Source organism: Microcaecilia unicolor, chromosome 4 (genome assembly GCF_901765095.1).
Source record: "Microcaecilia unicolor chromosome 4, aMicUni1.1, whole genome shotgun sequence".
NCBI lineage: Eukaryota > Metazoa > Chordata > Amphibia > Gymnophiona > Siphonopidae > Microcaecilia > Microcaecilia unicolor.
This window is the reverse complement of record NC_044034.1, coordinates 357,892,531-357,917,519: the sequence shown is the minus strand read 5'-3', so window position 1 is coordinate 357,917,519 and position 24,989 is coordinate 357,892,531. Positions and strand designations below refer to the sequence as shown.

The 24,989-nt window shown below is 42.1% G+C and overlaps 1 protein-coding gene across 5 annotated transcripts in view; it reads right to left on the bottom strand.

The window, feature by feature from the left end:
* SCML2 (Scm polycomb group protein like 2) overlaps nucleotides 1-24,775 on the bottom strand; it is a 141,563-nt gene extending 116,788 nt beyond the window's left edge. The window contains exons 1-3 of one of the 5 annotated variants that reach the window (XM_030202289.1): nucleotides 24,679-24,775; nucleotides 9,679-9,783; nucleotides 2,176-2,240 (exon numbers count right to left, since the gene is read on the bottom strand). In XM_030202289.1, coding sequence (XP_030058149.1) covers nucleotides 2,176-2,236 — 61 coding nt within the window. In that variant the 5' untranslated portion in view covers nucleotides 2,237-2,240; nucleotides 9,679-9,783; nucleotides 24,679-24,775. The other 4 variants (XM_030202291.1, XM_030202288.1, XM_030202290.1 and 1 more) reach the window with 4 other exon arrangements.
* Nucleotides 24,776-24,989: the final 214 nt, after the last annotated feature.

The window sequence follows — 24,989 nt, the reverse complement described above, 5'->3', positions numbered from 1 at the left end:
TACGGCTGGACTCATCATTTACTTTCATCCCACAAATTCAGGCAACCTTTAAAAACTTTCTATAACCTGCAGAAACTATTAAGTGTCTCTTCAAACAATGAGTCTAGTCACAGTAGTCCATGCTCTGATAACATCATGGACAGACTACTGTAATGCTCTATATATTCAACAGGTCATAAAGTCTGCACCAGCTCCATTAAATTCAGAATAGTGCAGCACACCTGCTGGAGGGTTGAAAATCATGTCATATCAAGCCCATCCTGCAAAACTGCACTAACTACCGATACCCTACAGGGCCAAATTTAAAACAGTAACCTTAATCTTCTACCCCCTCAGAGAAAATGGAGAAAAGAACCATGTACAGGGAAACCTCTGCCTCTGAAAAGCGAATAAAGGGATCCCAACGAGAGCCTGAAGCTCCGAAACACTACATACTGACGCAACAGCCACCAAGACCACTGTCTTTTGAAAAAGATTTTTCAAGAAGGCCTTCTGGAGTGGCTCAAAAGGGGGCTTCTGAAGAGACCGAAGGACTAAATTAAGGTTCCACTCCGGAGGCCGCAAGCTTTGAACGATATCAGGGTGAGCCGCAAGAGATGTCTTCTGTAGTCGGCTCCTGAAACAGGCCAAAGCTGCAACCTGAACTGTTAGAGAACCCAACGACAATCCTTTCTGAAGACCTGCCTGGAGAAACACCAGGATGGTTTATGGTTTATTAGTACTTGCTATACCGCCATACGTAACTAGTAGTTCACAGCGGTTTACAAAAGAAAAACAATACATACATCAAAGTGAGGAAAAGGAACTACAAACTTCAGCCAGGAAAGATGAACAATCATTCCAATTTCATAAAAACCTTAGAAAAAGAAAAGGGGGGGGGGGAGGCAAGTCTGCTACACTAACCACTAGGCTACTCCTCCACTCCTTGTTACTATGGAGTCAGCCATGGGAAGACTTGCCTCACTAATTTGCTACATATTTTTTTAAAGGCATAAACAAACATGTAGATAAAAGTGAGCCTGTTTACGTAGCATATCTGTATTTTCAGCAAGCTGTAGAAATATTCCTGAGAAAATTAAAAAGCCATGATCAAGGAAGCAAATGATACGTAGTAGTAGTAGTAATGTTCTGTTGTGGACCGGGAACTGGTTAAAACAAAGAAAACAGAGTTAAATGGCCAATTCTTTCAATGGAGGAAGGTAACTAGTGGAGTACTACAAAGATCTGTACTGGGACCAAAGCTTTTCAATATGATAAATGATCTGGAAATAGGAACAACAAATGAGGTTATCAAATTTGCAGATGGCACAAAACTATTCAAAGTTGTTAAATCTCATCGACTGTGTGAAATTGGGAGGCTGGAAGATTGGGCTTCCAGAGGACAAGGGCAAAATGATGTACATTGTGAAGAATAACCCAAGTTATATCTACATGATTTTAAATTCCATATTAGTAACCATTACCAAGGAAAAGGAGTAGGTGTCTTCATAAATAATACATTGAAATCTTCTACTCAGTATATGGTGGCAGCCAAAAAAGCAAAGAGAATGCTAGAAATTATGAGAAAAGGAATAGAGAACTCTGTATTGCTCCATGGTGAGACCACACCATGAGTACTATACGCAATTCTGATTTATGCATCTAAAAAAAGATGTACTGGAACTGGAAAAGGTATACAGAAGAGTGATCAAAATGATTAAAGGGATAGAACTCTTCTTATATGAGGAAAGGCTAAAGAGGTTAGGGTTCTTCTGGTTGAAGAAGAGAGCGTAAAGGGAGATATGATAGAAGTTTATAAAATTCTGAATGGAGTACAACAAGTAAACGCAAATCGATTGCTTATTATTATTATTAGCATTTGTATAGCGCTACCAGACGCACGCAGCACTGAACACCTGATACAAAGAGACAGTTCCTGCTCAAAAGAGCTTACAATCTAAATAATACAGACAGACAAGATAGTTACGGGTTATGTTTTCAAAAAGTTATATAGTACTAGCACACTTAAAACAAACAGGAGAAAATATATTTTTTTCACTCAACATATAGTTAACTCAAACTTATTGCCAGAGCAAATGGAAAAAGACAGTTAATAGTGCTGGGTTTTAAAAAAAAAAAAGTTTGAAGAAATTCCTGTAGAAGTCCATAAATCATTAAGGGAAAATGACGACTTACCTGGTAATTTTCCTTCCATTAATCGCAACAGATGAGTCCCTGAGGTGTGGATTATGTCCATCTACCTGCACGTGAAGATAGAGGGAAAAAAAGATGAACTCTGCTACATATTGGACGATCGTTGCCTCAGCCAGCCAGTATTTCACTAACAAAGCAGCAAGAGAAACACAGAACAACAAATTTCTCCTTCCTCACAATACTATTGAAAATAGAAATTTAAAACCCGAAACTTGAACCCATAGAACAAGCCTAAACTGAGAAACCAAACCAGGGTGGATGACTGGACTCAACTGTTGCAATTAATGAAAAGAAAATTACCAGGTAAGGCATAATTTTACCTTTCATTACATCTAGCAACAGATGAGGTCCTGAAGTGTGGGATGTAACAAAGCAGTCCTCAAGAAGGGTAGAATACAGAGGCCGCAGCTGAAAGAACCGATGCTCTGAAGGAAGTATCTGTCCTGGCTGAAATACCCAGATGACAATGCTTTGAGAAAGCGAGAACAACGACCAAGTCACTCATTGGCAATCTCCTCAAGAGAACAGCCATGCGACTTCACCCAATATATAGACACAGCTTGAGTAGAATATGCCTGCAGCAAAGTAAGCGCAGATCTGCCTGCAAAATATAAGTGAAAGAAATGGCCTCATTAAGCTAATGTGCAGGTATAGTCTTAACAGATACACACCTGTTCGGACCAGAGTAAAACACAAGAAGATGATCAGAGTGGCAGAGCTCATTGGTAACTTCCAGGATGCAGAGAAGCATGTGACGCACATGCAGAATATGGAGAGACAGAACGCTCTTGCCATAGTCCTACGGATGAAATGAAGGCAGGAACAACAGTTGGTTCAGACAAAAAACAAACCACCTTATACAAAAAGGAAGGAACCGTTCTGAAAGATATGCCCATCACTGTAAAAAGGAGAAAGTGATCTCTACAAGAGAGCCTGCAACTCTGAAATCTGATGGGTCGACAAGACAGCGACCAAAATGACCACCTTCAGCACAAGATCCTTAATCGTTGCCTTCTGAAGAGGCTCAAACGGGACCTTCTGGAAGGCTTTCAAAACCAGACAGATTCCAGACAGGACAAGGGGGTACAGCGGGAGTTTAAGGTGGACAACCCCCTTCAAGAAATGAACCACACCCAGGTGAGCAGTCAAAGAGGAAAGAAGAAGGCACCCCCTAAAACAAGACAAGACCCCACATGTACCCACAAGGCGCTGTATGTATAGGAGGCCAAAATTTGAGGGAGGAATGGATGTGGGAAATAGCCCTCTCCAAGAACCATGCGTCAAAAGACTCTCCAGACCCATGTATAGGCCAATGAAGTGGACCACTTCTTAGCCTGAAGCAAGGTAGTGATATCATCTGAATAGCCTTTCTGCCTCAACCTCAACCACTCAAGAGCCGGACTGTCCATGAGAATAGGACCCTGAACCAGCAGCCCAGGAACAAAAGGCAGGTGAAAAGGCTGGTCCACATATCAAGGTCTCCAGGGCCAATCCGGCATCATGAGAACTACTTTTCCCCATTGCTGAAGAATGCAATGTAGTATCCTGCCAATTATTGACCAGGAAGAAAGAAGGTCTGAGTCTGGTCATGGCTGGAGTAATATGTCAGTCTTTCCAACCCTAACTCCCTTCTTCTGTTGAAAAACTGAGGAACCTGTGCATTGCGCCTGAACACCATGAGATACAGAGCCGGAGTCCCCTATCTTTCTACAATCAAGGCAAACACCACTGGAGAGCTCCTGCTCAGAAAGTCCAGTGACGCACTTTGAGTGCCCCCCTGATGGTTAATATAAGGCACCGCCATCACATTGTACAATAATATCCAGACTAGATGCCCCTCCAGAAAAGGCTGGAAGGCCAGGAGGGCAAGGTGAATTACCCTGAGCTCCAGATGATTAATTGGCCACTCCTAGAAGAGCTCCTATGAACTCCACTCTGTGGGATATATCTAGTAAGGACTTAATCGATGATGAACCTTAGTAACTCCACCACCCAAGGAGTTTAATTTTCTTCACTCAACATGTCGTTAAACTCTGGAATTCGTTGCCAGAGAATGTGGAAAGGCGGTTAGCTTAGCGGGGTTTTAAAAAGGTTTGGACGGCTTCCTAAAGGAAAAGCCCATGGACCGTTATTAAAATGGGCTTGGGAAAACTCCACTGCTTATTTCTGGGATAAGCAGCATAAAATGTTTTGTACTTTTTGGGGGATCTTGCCAGGTATTTGTGACCTGGATTGGCCACTGTTGGAAACAGGATGCTGGGCTTGATGGACCTTTGGTCTGTCCCAGTATGGCAATATTTATGTACTTATTCCTGAGCCCCTTCCTTTGATGTGCTCTTGATCAGCCAATTATGTAGGTAGACAAATGCATGCATCCCCAGTCTGCATACTGCTAGACATTTTGAGAAAACTCTGGTGGCTGACACAAGTACAAAAGGTGGTACAGAATACCAGTAGAGATGATTCCCTACTCGAAAAATCTCAGATACTTGGATGTATCTGTATGTGGCTGTAGATGTCCTTTAAAGTCAGAAGGCATAGCCATTCTTGTTCCAAAATCACAGGAAGCAGGGTGCCCACAGAAACCATCTTTTGTCAGATATTTGTTCAGGGCCCTTAAGCCAAGGATAAAAGACATAATCCCCCATTTTCTTTGTAACCAAAAGTTTCTGGAATAAAATCCCTTCTCTTTTTCACCTAGTGGAATGGGTTGGACCACTTTGGCATATAAAAGGGAAGAGTTCTTTTGAAAGTAACTCCTGGTGCTGAGCGCTTAAAATGGCAATTGTCTCAGCAGACATCTGGCAGGATTGTGTCCAATTGTAGGGAATAGCCTATCCAGACTATTTTGAGAACCCACTTGTCTGAGACTGCAAGGGGCTACCTTGCTTATACCAGTAGGTCATCTGGGACAGCTACTTTTACTGCAGCTATGCTCTCCTGGAGCCAGTCAAAACCTCACCCTCTTTTCTGATTAGGGAGAGGCCTGGGACGTCTGAGCCCTCTGCTGCTGTGGACAGAAGTGAGAGTTCTGTGAATTCTGAGGAGGTCAAAAGGGGGCGAAAACCTATGAGAGCAGTAGGCCATCCACCAGAGTACCTCCTAGAGGAGGAGGTTGAGCCAGGAAAGGGTTGGGAAAGAGACTTGATGGTTTCAGACCATTCCTTGATGACGTGAATGACCCCCTCTATTTTGTCACAAAAATGTTTGTGTCCCCAGAATAAAACGTCCACCAGCTTCTTCTGAACTGGAGGTTCCAGGTCTGAGGCATACAGACAGGTGAGTCTACGTAACCCAATACCCATGGCGGATGCTCTGGACACCTATCTCAAGCATCATAGGTTGTCTGGACCATGTGCTTTCCACACTCCCACGGCTTAGTTACTAGCTGGCTGAGTTTTGCACCCTTATCTGGGGGCAGGTTATCTGCAAACACTGCCACACTGCACACAATATTTTGCAAGTGCATGATCATTAAGAGATGGTAAGAATGTAGGTGGGAGATTAGCAAAGCATTCAGAATAAATTTTCTCCCAAAAGATTCCAGAATCCGAGACTCTCTTCCTGGGGGCATCAAGAATAAGTCTTGGAGCTCTTGGTTCCTTTGAGAGAAGATCTGACCACAATAAAATGGTGAGGAAGCTGAAGCTTCTTAAATCCAAGAGCCTTCTGGACTCTATACATAGTCTGCCTTCTTATGAAATCAGATGTATGGGGGGGGGGGGGGTGGGGGAGGCCTCCCATTAGTTCACCTACACATTCCTTAGGATTCTGTGCACATACATTGTCACAGCTTCCTTCGGTAGGACATCAAACTCAAAGATGTCCACTAACCTGGCCCTGGGCTCATCCTCGTTGTCCAAGTCAAATAGGACAGGCAGCCATCTCCCTAATAAAATCAGAGGATATCTCAGGAAGTGATTTTCTCCTCTCATATGGAGGGGAAGGGTCTGAAGAGATACCAAGGGACCCCCTCCTCTGAGAGAATTTCTGGTGCTTCTTCAGATGCCCAGGAGCATTTCAAATCAAACTCATAAAAATAATGTTCTATGTGCCTTCTTCAGTCTACTGACAGGTTCGTCAAGCCTTGGGTACAGGGAGATGGTGCTGAAGAATCAGTGATCTCCAGTGCCAAAAGTAAGTTTCCTCCCTTAAGGGACTAAAAACTGAAACCATCTCGACATGCACTGGATCTGACGGCGAGGTACTGGTGTTGATGAATGTGCAACAGGCAGGGCATGGGCCTCCAGGATAGGCTGATGCTCTGTTGAAGCCCTTGATGTCTCAGCATCATATTCAGCTAGAAGGTGCCCAATCTCCTCTTTATAGCCCAGATCTGCTCCTCATGGGGAGCTATCGACAAAGGCTGGGGCACAGCTGGTGTGGTCATGTTCCCTGAAGATAATCAGGGCTGAATCGATGGCTTAGTTCCAACTCAAGAGAGGCTGGCACATCCTCTCTGCTTCCGAGGGTGAGCAGCCCTCATGGAAGGGGCACTTCTTGGATATTGAAGACTTCAATTCTCCAGTGGTCTCGACACCATGCTTGAGGGGGGGATCATTGTCGATGCTTCCTGGCCTCCAACCAACATTGGGATCCCTCAAAGATAAATCTGCTTCTGATGACCTCTAAAACCCCTTTTTTTTATGTGAACAGTTTACAAAGAGAGGGATTATAGTTGGGCTTCAAACACTGAAGATACCAATTGTGATTGGCCATGATGGATACGATCCTGCTACACCAGGTGCACTTCTTAAAAGCACTGGGAGTTTAAAGGGACATGTCAGGAAAAATGGCTAAGGCAAAATCAAATGGCTTAATTTTGGAAAGAATATCCAAAATGTGATGCTCGAGGCCTAAGAAGGCCAAGTATGCAGCAGATAAAGAAAACTTAATAAAATGTCAAAAACCTGACTGACGACACTACGAGGGAAATAAGGTACTGACCCTGCATGAGTACTTCCACGAAACAAAGCAAAAAATAAACACGAAAAAACACTGCTCCAAAGAGGAACAGATGTGAGCGGAAGGGTGCACAACAAAACTTTACTGCTCCACGGAAGGAAAGAAACTAACTTGGTCCCACAAGATAGTGGTGGGCAGGAAGACACCTGCATACATGGTGCGCCACCTTCAAAGGCTTCTGTCAGTTGCTAGAGAACGGTTCCCACACAGGGCTCCATTGGATGACGTCATCAATGAGTGTGGTTCACTGCTCAAATATCTTCAGTTCTGAACTCTGGATTCTGTGCTCTTTGCAGGCTTAGATCAATGAAGAGAGAGTTTCTTGACTTTAATGCTTTACACACGCTTTACCATGCCTTTGTGAGTTCAAGGTTAGACTACTGTAATATCATTTACACTGGACTTCCTAACTCAGATCCTAAATGTTTCTAGATGCTCCAGAATACTGGGGCACAGTTACTCTGCTATGACCGCTGGAGGGATCATGTTACCCCCTTATTTCAAAGACTTTGTTGGCTCCCAATTAGTTTCAGGATCCGATACAAAAATTCTCATCTTAACTTTTAAAATGATTCAGAACAGTTTACAGGAATATTTTGCGACTCTTACTACCCTATGGGTCTCATTTTCAAAGCACTAAGACTTACAAAGTTACATAGTAATCTATGGAACTTTGTAAGTCTAAGTGCTTCGAAAATACCCCTCTATATTCCCTGTACGTAATCTGCATTGCCTAAATGATTTGAGATTAGTCCTCCCTAATCCCTGATAGGCCTAGTGGGAGGTAACATGATTAAGTGCCTTTTATTTTATGGTCCCATTCTTGTGGAATAGTTTACCCCTTGACAATAAGGCAGAAAGATTATTTATGAAATTTAAAAATATCTTAACGACTTATTTATGATCTAAAGCACACTCTTGAGGAAGGTGCCTGAGGGCAGGTTATCACTTTGCAGTTGTGCATGCAGTAATATGAGTGTGCTCTTGTTGTGAATGTGATCTTTTCTGTCAGACATTGGTGTTCCTTTTTTTTTTTACTACAAATATGAATTTTATTTTATTGTACATCGCTTTGACTTATGTGTTAAAAAAGGGTTAATCTCCAAACTTTTTTGTTTGTGTGAAGGGTCTAGACTACCCAGTACAGCAGGATGCCCCTCAGTGGAGGAAGGAGAGCAGGGGAGGGATAAAGGCCCACATCCCCAAGCCTGACCACCACCCAGGAGGCACCCATAAGTGCCATAGCCTCATGCTCAACCGGCTCTGGCTAACGGACCAGTGGTAGGAGCGAGGCTAGTAGCACTGTGGTCACAACTAAGCTAAAAAAAAAACTGTGCACTGGGGAGTTAGGCTTAGGACCAGCACCAGTCTGAACACCCTTGCCATATGAAATACTGGAGTGTATCAGCCTATATCCCGGTGATGTCACCGCTCTCTACCTCCAACTGCTAACAGAAAGGGAACACAATCCCACTCGCTCAGACTGATATGGCTGGGATGCTAAGGAAACTGACTTTTTATTTTTTCTATCCCAAATGGATGCTGGAAAGAAATTACACATAAGGGGTTGAGTATCTGTTCATCCATGACTAATAACCTGCCAAACATTAAACAGGACCAAATCTGGCACTGGGGGGGGGGGGGGGGGGGGGGGGGTTAAAAATCAGATCAGGCTGGTGTTTCCAAAGAAATTTAAGTCTACAAAAAATTAACCCAATGAATTATCAGAAAATCAGTCTCAGCTTCTGCAACACATATATATTGATATACTTAAACATAGCAGATAAGGAATTGCACCTTTCAAACTGCCTACCTCCTCTTCCCTAGTCTCCCAGACTCTCATACAAACACACACAAAGGGATTGGAAATAATTCTACGAGGCACAATCGACAAGTGTTCCCTACCAGGTGGACCCCACTTCTCCGTCTCAGTGTTGCAATACCCCTATCCTTGGTCGGCTGGCTCTTAGGGATTCAGATGTATATTTAATTTTCTTTTACCTTTACTACTGTCAAACTTGGTGACTGAACTATGTAGTTTTCCACTGGTTGTAAAATGTACAGCCATAGGGTGCCTAGGACAGTGGCACCCTATGACTGTAATGCTGACAGCAACATCTAATAGTTTGATTTTATCACACAAAGATATACACACAGGCTGTAAACAATCCCATGAACCATATTCCACATACTTTCCATACTTGTTCATTGAACAGCATCTATGAATTCCAATACAATACGTTGAAAGATAAGCAGCAAATCTGTCAATTCTCCTTCTCTATAAAAGCAACATAATAATTGGTTGTTTTATATTATTTATCTGGGAGTTGTATGGTTGGTGTTTTATTGTTTCTTACTGTACCACACATTTCTATTGAGATTTTATTTTCACTTCTGTTGTGCCATACATTGAGCATATCAACAGAAGGATGTGTTAAGGAATAAAGATATTACAGTCCATTTTCTTACGTTCTAATAAAATTAGATCTGCTCTTTCCTTGCCTCCACAACAGTCCTCACCTTTCACTGACGTCCTCCCCATGGTACCTTCTCAATGGTCTTTGCTCCCACAATAAAACTCAAGTTGAAAGACTAGGTAACTTCTCTTATTAGTACAGTGGTTTCCTGTAGAAATAGGAAATGTACATTAGTTGCAGCCTTAACACAACAAAAGGGGAAGGTTTCCTAATTGAAAACAATAGAAATAAAACAAAATAAAACATGGAAAAGAAAATAAGATGATACCTTTTTTATTGGACATAACTTAATACATTTCTTGATTAGCTTTCGAAGGTTGCCCTTCTTCGTCAGATCGGAAATAAGCAAATGTGGTAGATTGCAGTATATATAAGTGAAACATCAAAGCATAACAGTGACAGTCTACCAGGGTGGGGTTGGATAGGAGATATGCATGGGAACATCAAAGCATTTCAGTGATAGTCTAACAGGAATCCTGAAAGGTAACTTTAAAACAATACAGGAACGTAAGACCTTTGAAGTCAAAATGATTGAATATTTTGACACCCAACAGACAGGACTTAACAAGGATCTGGGTTTTCTAGCCCATTATAAATCATAAAGTTGTACTGCTCTGTTTGTCACCCTCCTCTCACCTATCCACCCCCATCCTGTTAGACTATCACTGACGAAGAAGGGCAACCTTCGAAAGCTAATCAAGAAATGTATTGTTATGTCCAATAAAAAAAGGTATCATCTTATTTTCTTTTCCATGTTTTATTCTGTTTTATTTCTATTGATTACCTTTAAAAGTGGACTAACACGGCTACCACACCTCTCTAATTGAAAACGGAAGCGCTACAAGTTTTTATGCACCACTCTACGACTACAGGGTTGAACAGTGACCACCTCTTTAACTAGCAATTTCTTAGCAAAAACAAAAGGATGGGGCAATACATGGAAAAACAAAAGACTATACTGTTATGATGGGCTGCATCCCACTGTGGCAGGAAAAAAATCCTTGGGGAGAAAGTCAGCCAGTATATTTCTAGGCATTTAAACTAGAAGCCTGGGGGTGGCATATGGAGGCAGTTCACTTCAAGTGGTCACCCCCAGCTAAAGCTAAAGACAAGATGCATCAGTAGAAATGAAAACAACAATCTTAGCAACTCACTTCTTACCAACGCAGCAGGAAGTGAGACTAAACAACAAACTAAACAGAAGAAAAAAATTCCACAGAAATGTAGATGGAAAGCGATGACCACAAATGCTCGCAGTCTAAGCAATAAAGTTCATGACCTTCAAACCCTGATGTTGGAGGCAGACTTAGATATTGTTGCAATCACGGAGACATGGCTCAATGGTTCCCATGAATGGGATGCAAACATACCAGGCTATAATCTATTTAGGAAGGATAGAGATGGTCGTAAAGGTGGAGGAGTAGCTCTGTATGTGAGAACTTATATCGAAGCGACTGAAATGACAGGGATCTGGGGAAAGGAAGGAGCGATATGGATCACCTTAAAAAGAGATGATAGAACCTCTGTGCACAATTGGAGGAACTAGATAAAGATCTGATCGCAGATATTCAAAAGTTGGGAAAGAAGAGAGAGGTGCTGTTGCTGGGAGATTTCAATCTGCCAGATGTAGATTGGAAGGTTCCATCTGCGGAATTGGAAAGAAATAGAGAGATCGTGGATGCTTTTCAATGTGCTCTGCTCAGACAAATGGTGACGGAACCCACGAGAGAGGGAGCAACGCTGGATATGGTGTTCACAAATGAGGATAGTGTGTCAAATGTCCGAATGGGTGCCCACCTGGGCAGCAGTGACCATCAAACGGTTTGGTTTGATATGAAAGCTGAAGTGGAGGGCGGCCACTCAAAACTCAAAGTCCTGGATTTCAAGCATGCTGACTTCAGTAAAATGGGAAAATACCTGAGGAAGGAGCTGATGGGCTGGGAGGAAAAACAAGAAGTGGAAGGACAGTGGTCCAGGCTTGAAAGAAGCTATAAATATGGCCACAAACCTTTATGTAAGGAGAGTAAATAAAAGCAAGAGAAAAAGGAAACCAATATGGTTCTCCAAGCAAGTGGCTGAGAAAATAAAGGCTAAAGAGTTGGCGTTCCTGAAATACAGAAAAACCTCAAGGAGAGGAACACGGAGAGGAATATTGGATGAAACTGAAAGAAGCCAAGAGAGAGATACATCTGGCGAAAGCGCAAGAACAAATGACTAGAAAGGTAAGGAGGGGTGACAAAATTTTCTTCAGGTATATTAGTGAAAGAAGGAAGACTAAAAAGGGAATTGTGAGACTGAAAGATGCTGGGAACCGCTATGTAGATAATGATGAAGAAAAAGCAAATTTGCTAAATAGATACTTTTGTTCTGTTTTCACAGTAAGAAAATCCTGGAGAAGGACCACAATTGACTGGCAACAATACATACGAGAATGGAGTGGATATAGCACCGTTCACGGGAGAGAGTGTGTATGAACAACTTGAAAATCTAAAGGTGGACAAAGCCATGGGACCGGACGGGATCCACCACAGGATATTGAGGGAGCTCAGAGAGGTTCTGGCGGGTCCTCTTAAAGATTTGTTTAATAAATCCTTGGAGACGGGAGAGGTTCCGTGGGATTGGAGAACGGCGGATGTGGTCCCTCTTCACAAAAGTGGTGATAGGGAAGAAGCTGGAAACTACAGGCCAGTAAGCCTCACTTCGGTCACTGGAAAAATAATGGAAGCCATGCTGAAGGAAAGGATAGTGAATTTCCTGGAAGCCAATAAGTTGCAAGATCCGAGACAACATGGTTTCACCAAAGGTAAATTGTGCCAAACGAATCTCATTGAATTCTTTGACTGGGTGACTGGAGAACTGAATCATGGACGTGCTATAGACGTAATCTACTTAGATTTCAGCAAAGCTTTTGACACGGTTCTCCACAGGAGGCTCTTAAATAAACTTGACAAGCTGAAGATAGGACCCGACGTGGTGAACTGGATTAGGAACTGGTTGGCAGATGCCAGAGGGTGGTGGTTAATGGAATTCGCTCGGATGAGGGAAAGGTGAGTAGTGGAGTGCCTCAGGGATCGGTGCTGGGGCCGATTCTGTTCAATATATTTGTGAGTGACATTGCCGAAGGGTTAGAAGGTAAAGTTTGCCTTTTTACAGATGATACTAAGATTTGTAACAGAGTGGACACCCGGGAGGGAGTGGAAAACATGAAAAAGGATCTGCGGGAGCTAGAAGAATGGACTAAGGTTTGGCAATTAAAATTCAATGCAAAGAAATGCAAAGTGATGCACTTAGGGAGTAGAAATCCATGGGAGACGTATGTGTTAGGCGGTGAGAGTCTGATATGTACAGACGGGGAGAGGGATCTTGGGGTGATAGTATCTGAGGATCTAAAGGCAACGAAACAGTGTGACAAGTTCGTGGCCAAAGCTAGAAGGTTGCTAGGCTGTATAGAGCGAGGTGTGACCAGCAGAAGAAAGGAGGTGTTGATGCCCCTGTATAAGTCCCTACCCATCTTCAAATCCTTGCTCAAAGCCCACCTCTTCAATGTCGCTTTCGGCACCTACTACTACTACTACTACTATTTAGCATTTCTATAGCGCTACAAGGCATACGCAGCGCTGTACAAACATAGAAGAAAGACAGTCCCTGCTCAAAGAGCTTACAATCTAATAGACAGACTCCCTGTTTACACCATGCTACAGTGGTGGAAATAAGCACTCGATCCCCCGCCGACCCTGCAAGCCCGCCCACCGACAAAGACACGAGCAGCCCACAATCGAAGGGCAGGCCACCGGCAACAGCGAGAGACAGCACACCACAAACCAAATCCGGAAAATCACACCGTGGAAAGCACACGAATCCATTTGCACTCTGCAGAGGGAAACAAGCACCCAATCCCTCTGGCAAACAAGACCTAATACTTGGTGGCAAAACCCTTGTTGGCAAGCACAGCGGTCAGACGTCTTCTGTAACCATTGTACCTCTATCCAGGAAATCTAGATTGCCTCAATCTTGAATTTCTGCACTTTTTGTCCTTTAGATTGTAAGCTCCTTTGAGCAGGGCCTGTCCTTTGTTAATTGTACAGCGCTGCGCAACCCTGGTAGCGCTTTAGAAATGTTAAATAGTAGTAGTAGTAGTAGTAGTAGTAGAGGTGGTGAGGCCCCACCTGGAGTATTGTGTTCAGTTTTGGAGGCCTTATCTTGCTAAGGATGTAAAAAGAATTGAAGCGGTGCAAAGAAAAGCTAGAAAAATAGTATGGGATTTGCATTACAAGACGTATGAGGAGAGACTTGCTGACCTGAACATGTATACCCTGGAGGAAAGGAGAAACAGGGGTGATATGATACAGACGCTCAAATACTTGAAAGGTATTAATCTGCAAACAAACCTTTTCCGTAGATGGGAAGGCGGTAGAACTAGAGGACATAAAATGAGATTGAAGGGGGGCAGACTCAAGAAAAATGTCAGGAAGTATTTTTTCACGGAGAGACTGGAGGATACTTGGAATGCCCTCCCGCGGGAGGTGGTGGACATGAAAAAGGTAATGGAGTTCAAAAATGCGTGCGATAAACATAAAGGAATCCTGTTCAGAAGGAATGGATCCTCAGAAGCTTAGTGGAGATTGGGTGGCAGAGCCAGTGGTGGGAGGCGGGGCAGACTTCTACGGTCTGTGCCCTGAAAATGGCAGATGTAAATCAAGGTCAGGTATACACATAAAGTAGCACATATGAGTTTATCTTGTTGGGCAGACTGGATGGACCGTACAGGTCTTTCTCTGCAGTCATCTACTATGTAACTATGTAATAACCAGAAAAATAAGCAAACGGCAAGGAACATAATACAAGAGTAAATTAAAGGTCCAGTTAGTCTATTCATTCTGCATACAATACCCCAGAGCTGAAGCCTACATGATTTCAGGCTTTATGCTCAGATCCAAAACGAACGGTGTGGTGAAGAAAACAGAGCAGTGTCGCAGAATATTCTTTGATGCACCGTATTGGTGCGGATGTTATGTTTATTTCAGAATTTTTGTTTAATCATTGTGAAATTGCAGGTATTGTAGCCCAAACACAACTCGTGTTGAGTCCGATACCTACCAATATATTTCTGCACCACACCATTCGTTTTGGGACTTTTTTTGTCACCTTTCACCTTTGATGTTTTCATTTATTTTGTGCAAAGGCATGGTTCTTCCCCTTTTCTGTATTTTATGCTCAGATCTTCATATCAAAAGATTCATCACTTATACTGGAAGTATTCCCAAACTGATACAAATAAATTAGCAAACAGAAAATCTCCCCTTTTCCCAACATTAAATTTAATTTGTTTCCATATTACATATTGTAATTACTCAATCCTCGTTTATCTTGCTATTACTACTTAATGTATACTATCCTGAATCACTTTTTGTACTGTTAATCACAATAAGTTGTTAGCCACATTGAACCTGATCTATTGGGATAATGTGGGATATAAACAAAATAAATAATCAGGGTTGGTACACACTAAGCTGCTTATTCATTGTTTTTATTTGTAAGAAGTCTTTATTAGCAGTATAAGCATGGAAAAGAAAACATACACAATGCACCATGAACTACAACTCTATAACAATATATAGAAATTTAACCAAAGGGCGGAGAAGATCCAGCAAAACAACATTCTTTCCAGCCCACACTTATTAGGTAAAGCAAATGAAACTTCAACTTTTTTAGTAGACATTTTATAATACCTAAAGTATCTGTCCCCTCCCTTCCCTACAACCAAACCTTCACCCCCTACACCCTCCCTTCCCCAACCATATGGATAAGTACAGCAAAATCCCCCCCCACACACACACACACATCTGTAGAGTACTCTACACAGGTCAACCTGACTAGTTCGCACTGAACAATGTAAGATAAAGGGTTCCCACACAGATTCCCATTTATACCTCTGATGTCTATGTTCTGCAACTAAGCGCTCCATTTCACAGATATACCACAGCTTATTAAGCCCTTTCGCTATGGGTGGAGGTGTTGACTTTTTCCAGTGAGTAGCCACGGTCACCCTGGCCGCACACAGGGCATATCACACCAAAGTGGCCTGCGATGGCTTCAGACCTGGTATTTTCTTAGGGAAAAGAAAAAATATTGGTGCCCACAGTATAGATAAAGTAAGCAAGGCCACTATGGACCATCAAAAAGGAAAATACAACAAAGCAGAACAAACATCTGCAGCCCCAGCCATACTCCAGGAGCACAGCAATAAGGCATGTCACTGGAGAGCGCCCCCGAGCCCAGCGCTGTAACTCCCATGAGGATACCAGCAAGAAAGAGAATAGAGTGGCCAAAACTAAGAGGTCAAGGTGGTGCTGCATGTTTGTTTGGTTTTTTTAAATTATTCCGGAGGCGACAAAAGTAAAGGGAGCCAAAAGGCCCAGCACGGTGGCTCGGGCAAAGGAGCCACTGAATCCAGCATCCGGAGAAGAAAGCACATAAACAGAGAGGAAAGAAAACCCACAAACAGTCCTCTGCTGCTAGCCCTAGCTGGACATCAGACATACCGCGAAGTTGCACCAAGGCAGAACAGAACGGTCCCCGTAAGCCTACGGTAGCACAGTATCAACGCGGACAGCCTCATGTCATACAATATCCAAAGATGGCGGGCAGAGCGTGCGACGGACGCAGAGCCCGCTAAAACAAAACCGTTGCCAATGTACCTGCTGAGAAACACGGGGAGGCCCTCCGGATCACAGCAGTAGCGCTGGAGAGGCAACAGAGGAGAGAGCCAACAGGAAGCAGTAGCAGACGAATGAGCCCGACAGTTCCAGCAGAGAGAGACAAAATCAGAATACTAACCTTACTGAAGGCAGCAACCAGCAGGATCGAAGATACTTACAGTGTCGGCAGATCAACACGGAGAAAGCCTCATTGAAGAGGTATTTTGTTTTGTTTTTTTTAAAGAGGCAGGAGGAACCAGAGCCATAAGCCACATGAAAAGCACAGGCCCACAAGACCAAAGAGGTGGGAAATGGGGGAGGGACCTAGCCCCACCACGTGTACTCAACTACCAGCAAAGCCATGCCAAGCTCTTAGCTCAACTAAACCTGAGGGAACAGGTTATAGAAATGTTTAATAGTAGTAGTAGTAGTAGGAGGAGCAAAGATGTCCATCCACCTGCTGAGACTGAGAATACTGAGGTTAAAATGGCTGCAGATGTCCACATATAGTAAACCTCTGAAGTTCTCTCTATCTCCACCTGCTGGTAGAGGGACATAACCCACTCGTCTCTGGATTGATCTGTGGGGCGCTATGGAATTGGGTTTCTGCCAGGTATTTGTGACCTGGATTGGCAACTGATGGAAGCAGGATACTAGGCTAGATGGACCAGAGGAATGACCCAGTAATGTATGGCTGTTCTTATATGTATATTTTATCACTGTAAGGCTCATTTCTTCCTTTGGCTCAAAAGGACGATGTGACCATTGGCTAAGATTAAGAATTAAACCTCCTGCTTAAAATCTGCTTAATTCAGTTGGAGCAAAGGTTGCCAAAAATCTTGCTGACTGTAAGACATCACATGAAATCTTTCCTCCACATAGGTCTCTAATGACAATCACCATGAACATTTCCTAAACTCACAAATTTAAAATTCATGTATTAAAAAAAAAGATTAACACACTTGACATGAGTTTTCAAAATTATGGAGGCAAGCATGCTGAGGGCTGATGATTACTCTTGTAGAGTGGATATGCATGCATTATTTTGGTAACCCTCAGTCACAACACTGTCTATATGCAAGATTTTTAATGCAAGATATGCAGTACTGCTAATTCAAGAGAAAAAATTATATACGCATTATATACAGTTAATATGCCTAAAGGTTTTATAAACAGAATTTATAATCAACCATAACACATGCATGCTAATGTAATTTAGTTTTATAAGAAATTACTTAAGACATACCACACAACTTACAACAAGTTACATGTGGCAAATTGACTAGATACATTTGCACAGGTAAACAATTCAATTTGTGCTTTTGATCATTGTTCTCCATCGATGGTAAAAGCTTTACAAGAACCCGCCATTGAACGCTCTTGCTTAATTATTAATAAATCATTACTTGAAGGGTTTGTGCCAGACTCTTTAAAGAGTGGTGTATAGCCACCGACTTCGATGCCTGGCTCTCTGTTTTTCTTGAGCCCTCATCCCCATCCCTCATTCTCGGAGATTTTAACATACACACTGATAACCCATCTGACTCATACGCTTCTCAGTTCCTCACTCTAAACTTCTCCTTCAACCTCCAACTGAGCTCCACCACCCCTACTCACCAATCTGGCCACTGTCTTGACCTCGTCCTCTCCTCTACCTGCTCACCCTCCAATTTCTGCACCTCAGCTCTTCCTCTCTCTGACCATCACCTGATCACCGTCACACTTAATCACCTTCCCCCTCAGTCCCGCCCAACATTAACCACTACTTCCAGGAATCTCCAGGCTATTGACCCTCCCACCTTATCCTCTAGTATCTCTGATCTCCTCCCTTCCATCATGTCCTCCAAATCTGTTCACAAGGCTGTCTCCACTTACAATGCCACCCTCTCCTCTGCTCTGGACGCCCTTGCACCATCCATCTCCCGTCCCAGAAGACATACTAATCCCCAGCCTTGGCTGACCCCTTGCACCCGACACCTCCGCTCCTGCGTCCGATTGGCTGAACGCCTCTGGAGGAAATCCCGCACCCATACTGATTTCATTCACTACAAATTCATGCTATCCTCCTTTCAGTCCTCCCTATTCCTCGCCAAACAGGACTATTACACCCAATTAACTAATTCCCTCAGTTCAAACCCTCGTCGTCTCTTCGCCACCCTTAACTCCCTCTTCAAAGTGCCCTCCGCTCCCACCCCCCCTCACTCTCTCCTCAATCACTGGCTGACTACTTCCGCGACAAGGAAAGATCAATCTCGAATTAACCACCAAACCATCTCCTCCTCTTCACCCTATAACCCACTCCCTCAACCAACCAACCCAGGCCTCCTTCTCCTCTCTTCCTGATATCACTGAAGAGGAAACCACCCATCTTCTTTCCTCCTCGAAATGTACTACCTGTTCCTCAGACCCCATACCCACCAACTTACTTAACACCATCTCTCCAACTCAAGCATGAAATAGATGATCTGCTGATAAAATATGTAACCTGTCGTTAAAATCATCCATAGTACTTGAAGACTGGAGGGTGGCCAATGTGACACCAATTTTTAAAAAGAGTTCTAGGGGTGATCCTGGAAATTATAGACTGGTAAGCCTAACATCGGTGCCGGGCAAAATAGTGGGAACTATTACAAAGAATAAAATCATCTACAGAACACGTAGACAAATATGGTTTAATGGGACAGAGTCAGCATGGGTTCAGCCGAGGGATGTCTTGCCTCACCAATTTGCTTCATTTCTTTGAAGGCGTGAATAAACATGTGGATAAATGTGAGCCGGTTGATGTAGTGTATCTAGATTTTCAGAAAGCTTTTGATAAAGTTCCTCATGAGAGACTCCTGAGAAAATTAAAGAGTCATGGTATGAGAGGCAAGGTTCTAGTGTGGATTAGGAATCGGTTATTGAACAGAAAACAGAGGGTAGGGTTAAATGGTCATTAACATATTTATAAATGATATGGAAATCAGAACGACAAGTGAGGTGACCAAATTTGCAAATGATACAAAACTATTCAAGGTTGTTAAAACATGAGCCTACTGTAAAATATTGCAGGAAGACCTTAGGAAGTTGGAAACTGGGCATCCAAATGGCAGATTAAATTTAATGTGAACAAATGCAAGGTGATGCACATTGGAAAGAATAATCTGAATCATAATTACAAGATGCTAGGGTCCACCTTGGGTGTCAGCACTCAAGAAAAAGATCTAGGTGTCATTGTAAATATGCTGAAATTTTCTGCTCAGTGTGTGGCAGCGGCCAAAAAAGCAAACAGGATGCTAGGAATTATTAGGAATGGGATGGTGAATAAGAAAGAATACTATAATGCCTTTGTATCGCTCCATGGTGCGTCCGCACCTTGGGTACTGCATTCAGTTTTGGATGCCATATCTCAAAAAAAGATATAGCGGAATTAGAAAAGGTTCAAAGAAGAGCGACCAAAATGATAAAGGGGATGGAACTCCTCTCATATGAGGAAAGGCTAAAGAGGTTAGAGCTCTTCAGCTTGGAAAAGAGATGGATGAGGGGAGATATGATTGAGGTCTACAAAATCCGGAGTGGGGTAGAATGAGTAGAAGTAAATTCATTATTTTCCTCATTCCAAAAGTACAAAGACTAGGGGACACTCGAGGAAGTTACATGGAAATACTTTTAAAACAAATAGGAGGAAATATTTTTTCACTCAACAAATAGTTAAGCTCTGGAACTCTTTGCCGGAGGATGTGCTAACAGCGGTTACTGTATCTGGGTTTAAAAAAGGTTTGGACAAATCCCTGCAGGAAAAGTCCATAACCTGCTATTGAGAAAGACATGGGAAGCAACTGCTTGCCCTGGGATTTGTAGTATGGAGTGTTGCCACGATTTGGGTTTCTGCCAGGTACTTGTGACCTGGCTTGGCCACCGTTTAGAAAACACGATACTGGGCTAGATGGACCACTTGTCTGACCCAGTATGGCTACTCTTAAGTTCTTATGATCTTTGCACTGGCTTCCTATTGAGGCACGATGCAAATTTAAGCTTTGTACTTTTATCCACAAACTGTTTTATGGCTTTATTCCAGATTATGTAACTATTTACGTTAGGAACACCAATCCGCTCATTAAGATCGAAAGATCATTGTTTATTACAATTTCCGTCTGTAAAAAATGTGAGGTATAAATCTTATACTTCCAATCTTATATACTGTTCAGTACAATGTTGGAATTCTCTTCCTTTGGAGTGGAGTGATGTCCTCATTTTAGATTTCGTAAATTGCTGAAAGCTCATTTATTTTCCACATATTTGATCTTGTTTTTGACCAATTTATTGCTATACTATGATTCAGGTTAATAAGGTATTTGTATGATTGTTGTACTTTTCCTAGTGATGGCCCGGTTTTTACTTACATTGTAATCCGCACTGATCCTTTATAGGTAGATAGCAGAATATAATTTTTTATTGTATACTGTTAGAATAGAGACCATTTTTCTAACTAGCCTGGATATTTCAGCAGTGTTTGATACAGTAAATTATGTCATCCTTATCAATCAGTTACAAATCATTAGTATTTCTGGACAGTTCTGAAATGGTTTAGCTCTTTCCCCCAGGACAGGCAATTTTGTGTTAAACATGGTTTAAGTAAATCAGACAAACTGAAGTGCATCACTGGAGTCCCTTAGGGATATGCCCTCTCAGCTGCCTTGTTTAATATTTTCTTGCTCCCTTTAGGTAGATGCTAACAGATCTTGATATCTCTTTTCATGTCTACACAGATGATATTCAATATCTGATGAAAAACGATAAGACAATTGCTAACTCTTCTGATAGATTGCATTTTTATTTGAATGTGATTACTCAGTGGTTTAAAGGTAACCATCTAAAGCTTAATATGTCCTACACTGACATTTTTGTACTTATCTTTCCACTGATGCCCCACAAGTTTTTACCATTGAAAATGTAAAACCACCAATTGTTGATAAAATACGTAATTTGGGAGCGATACTTGACACAGGTTTTAACAATTAAACATCAAGCAGTAATGCCTACACAGCCCGTCAGCCTTGTAAAGGGGAGAGGGTTAGTGTTTTCAAAATTGAGGCTTGTCAGAAGTTTGAGAGATATTTTTAATTCACCCAACTTTCATTTAGTCCTGCAAAGCGTGATGTTTTCCTGTTTTGACTACTGTAATAGTCTATTAATAGGGTTACCTAAGGATTACCTTAAAGCTTTACAATCTGCTCAAAATGCTACCACAAGGGTTTTAACAGGAATTTCTCGGTATACCCACATTACCCCTATTCTGTAATCTCTTCACTGGCTGCCAATTGATCAAAATACTAAATAATGCGATTATTGCTGTAAACTTAAGGATCTATCAGCCAATAATAGTTTGTTGAAGTTCCCTCCTTTTGTACTATTAGATTAGAAGTATACAGAACATCTATTTTTAAAGCGACCGGTCCTAAGTTACAGAATGCTTTACCAATGAACATTTTTATTTATTTATGAATTATCCCATCCATAAAATGACAAGCTTGAAATAATTTAGGAAAAAAAAATTTAAACCATCTTGTATATACAGTCATATGGTATGGTGGAATGATGCTCAGATTTGTGGAGAAACTGTTGGTTAGGGAAAGAAAAGCAGCTTACAGCTGTTTTGTTTTAATATGTTTTAGTACGTTAAGTTTATTGAATGCTGTTTGTGAAAGTATTGTGGGTAAACTATGTTTTGTATGTTTTATTGTAACCTGTCAAGGGTTTTGGATTGAACAGGATATAAAATCTGGAAAATACATATTTAATACTAGCTAAAAGAAACCTGTCAAACATCACAATGCTAAATCTGTCTACAGATATTTAGGGCCCCTTTTACCAAGCTGTGGCAAAAGGGGGGGGCCTGTGCTAGCATGCGTTTTTGTAGCGCCGAGGTCCTCTTCTACCGCAGAGGGTAAAAGGGAAGTCTCTCTTTCCTGCAGGAAATGGCCGTGCAGTAAGTAAAGCACTTGCTGTGCAGCCATTTCGGGGGGGGGGGGGGGAGCGCTTACCGCCAGCCATTGAGGTGGCGGCAAGGGCTCCCGCACTAACCCAGCGGTAACCAGGCAGTGATTACCACCAGGTACACTCCAGCGCTACAAAAATAAATATTTTTAGTAGCGTCAGACATGACGGTGTGCTAGGGGTGGAAAGTACCACCGGGCTGCTGCGGTAACCCAGCAGTACTTCCTGTTTAGCGAGCAGTAAGCCCACATTGGGCTTATTGCCGCTTAGTAAAAAGGGGCCCTAATGTGTTAACATTAAACCATCTTTGTTTTCAACTGTAAGGTGTACCAGTCTCTTGTTAGTGCCAAATTCAATACTAAAAATTAGAGGTACATTTCAATTAAACAACATAACTTTAATCACGCGATTAATCGCAATTACAAATGTTCATCAAAATGCTCCCTAAATAAAATAGTAAAAGATACGAAATACAAAATACAAATTAAAAAAATCTAAAACAGCTCTAAACAGCTTTATAGTTTTCGAAGCCTATTGAAAATAAAATGGCACGTGTTTCATAACACTTTAGCTCAAAAAAACTGCATCTAATATAAAAAAAAGTCCCCTGTAATAAAGCAGTTTATATTTGATAAACCTCCTCATAAAAGAAACTGCATAGATAATTTTAAACAACACTGTTCCTTCACACTTCTTTCTCCTCTTTTGATCCGATACCAATATATACACCCTTTTCTGGAGGCAGAAGGTACATTTCTCAAATACTAAACTATAAAATGTATTGATATTCTGTCTGGATGAAACAACCCAAAACATATATATATATGTATACACACACACACACACACACATAACTGCATGTGCTTTATACAGAAAGAAAAATAACCATTAAATGTGATACCTTTTTATTGGGCTAACATTTCTATTCAGATCTCAGAAAGAGAGTAACTCTCATAAGGTAGTCAAAAATGATAAAAGGGATGGGACGACTTCTCTATCAGGGAAGGCTAAAGCAGCTAGGGCTCTTCAGCTTGAAAAAAAGACAGCTGAGGGGCGATATGATAGAGGTCTATTAAATGAGTGGAGTGGGTAGATGTTGCTTGTTTACTCTTTCCAAAAATACTAGGACTAGGGGCCACACATTGAAGCTACAAAGTGGTAAATTTAAAACAAAACGGAGAAAATATGTCTTCATTCAACGTGTAATTAAACTCTGGAATTCACTGCCAGAGAATGTGGTAAAAGCAGTTAGTTATTTATTTATTGCATTTGTACCTCACATTATCCCACCTTTTTGCAGACTCAATGTGGCTTACAATGTTGTTATGATGTAGTCATTAAAGGATCTTAAGTACAATCGCTGATAGGCTGAAGGATCTTAAGTACAATCGATAATAGGCTGAAGGTAAATGGGGTTTTAGATGGAAAGGTGGAAGATAATGTAGTGTGAGAGGGTTTGTTTGTTTGTTTGTTTGTTTTTTTTAGCTTAGTGAGGTTTAAAAAAAGGTTTGGATAGCTTCTTAAGAGAAATGTCCAAGCCATTAAGATGGACTTGGGGAAAATCCACTGCTTACTGCTCGGATAAGAAGCATAAAGTTTACTGTTTTGTGATCTTGCCAGGTACTTGTAACCTGAATTGGCCACTTTTGGAAACAGGATGCTGGGCTTGATGGACCTTCGGTCTGTCCCAGTATAGCAACACTTAAGTACTTAAATACAAAAAAATGTATTTTGTTAATCCAATACAAATGATGGCCCCCACCCCCAATTTTTTGGGCTTCATTTCAATGCATTGAAATAGACTAACAGGCCAAGTTACTTTACCAAGTCCATTTTTCTATTCTGAAAGAGATTTATATCCTGAAATCAGAAATGCATCTAGTCCAATAAAAAGCTCTCGCCTTATATTATTCAGAGATACCCAGTCACATGCACATTCGACCACCCCCTTTCCACACACATGGAAGGACCAGACCGTCCCCCCCCCCCTCCCCCGTGGTCTGCCATCTCTCCCCCCTCGTTCATCGTGTCTCCCCCCTCTCCTCCCCGTCCGCGGTCCAGCAGCACCTCTCTCTCCATTTCAAAAACCTCCCCCATCCTACCTTCAAATTCACAAGCCTGCGGTCGCCCGCCACCCACCAATTTCCTCCTCCGGCGCCCAGCCCACCTGAACGTCACTTCCTGTTTCCGGCAGTGCTGAAGAAAAGTTGCTTCACAGCAGGGGCGGGACACCGGAGAGGCGGAGAAGGAAAGTTGACAACTTGAAGTTGCAACGTTTATTTCATTTGCGACTCGAGCGGCTTCAAAGAGTTGGAGAATGAGGAAGAGACACCGGAGGTGGAGGGGGTCGCGTGTGGGTTGTTGAGTACCTGCTTCTTCCCATTGACTTTGAGGCGTGGTGGAGTCCGTGGACCAAAGGAGGTGGAAGACAACAAGAGACGGGGTGTTCCTATCTAGTCCATTATAGGACTGAAGCCAATAGGCGGAGCTTTGTGGCAGTGGGCGGAGCTTTAGTTCACCGAAAACAATAGCAAATGATTTGGTCCACCTGTACAAAGTCTAAAGCTGTTCCAGGTGGATAGGCAATGTGCCTTAAATAGTGGAGGACAAAATTTTTTTTTTTTAGTTGACAGCTTTTTAAACTTATTTGAAAGCTTCCCATATCTAGATATATCATGAA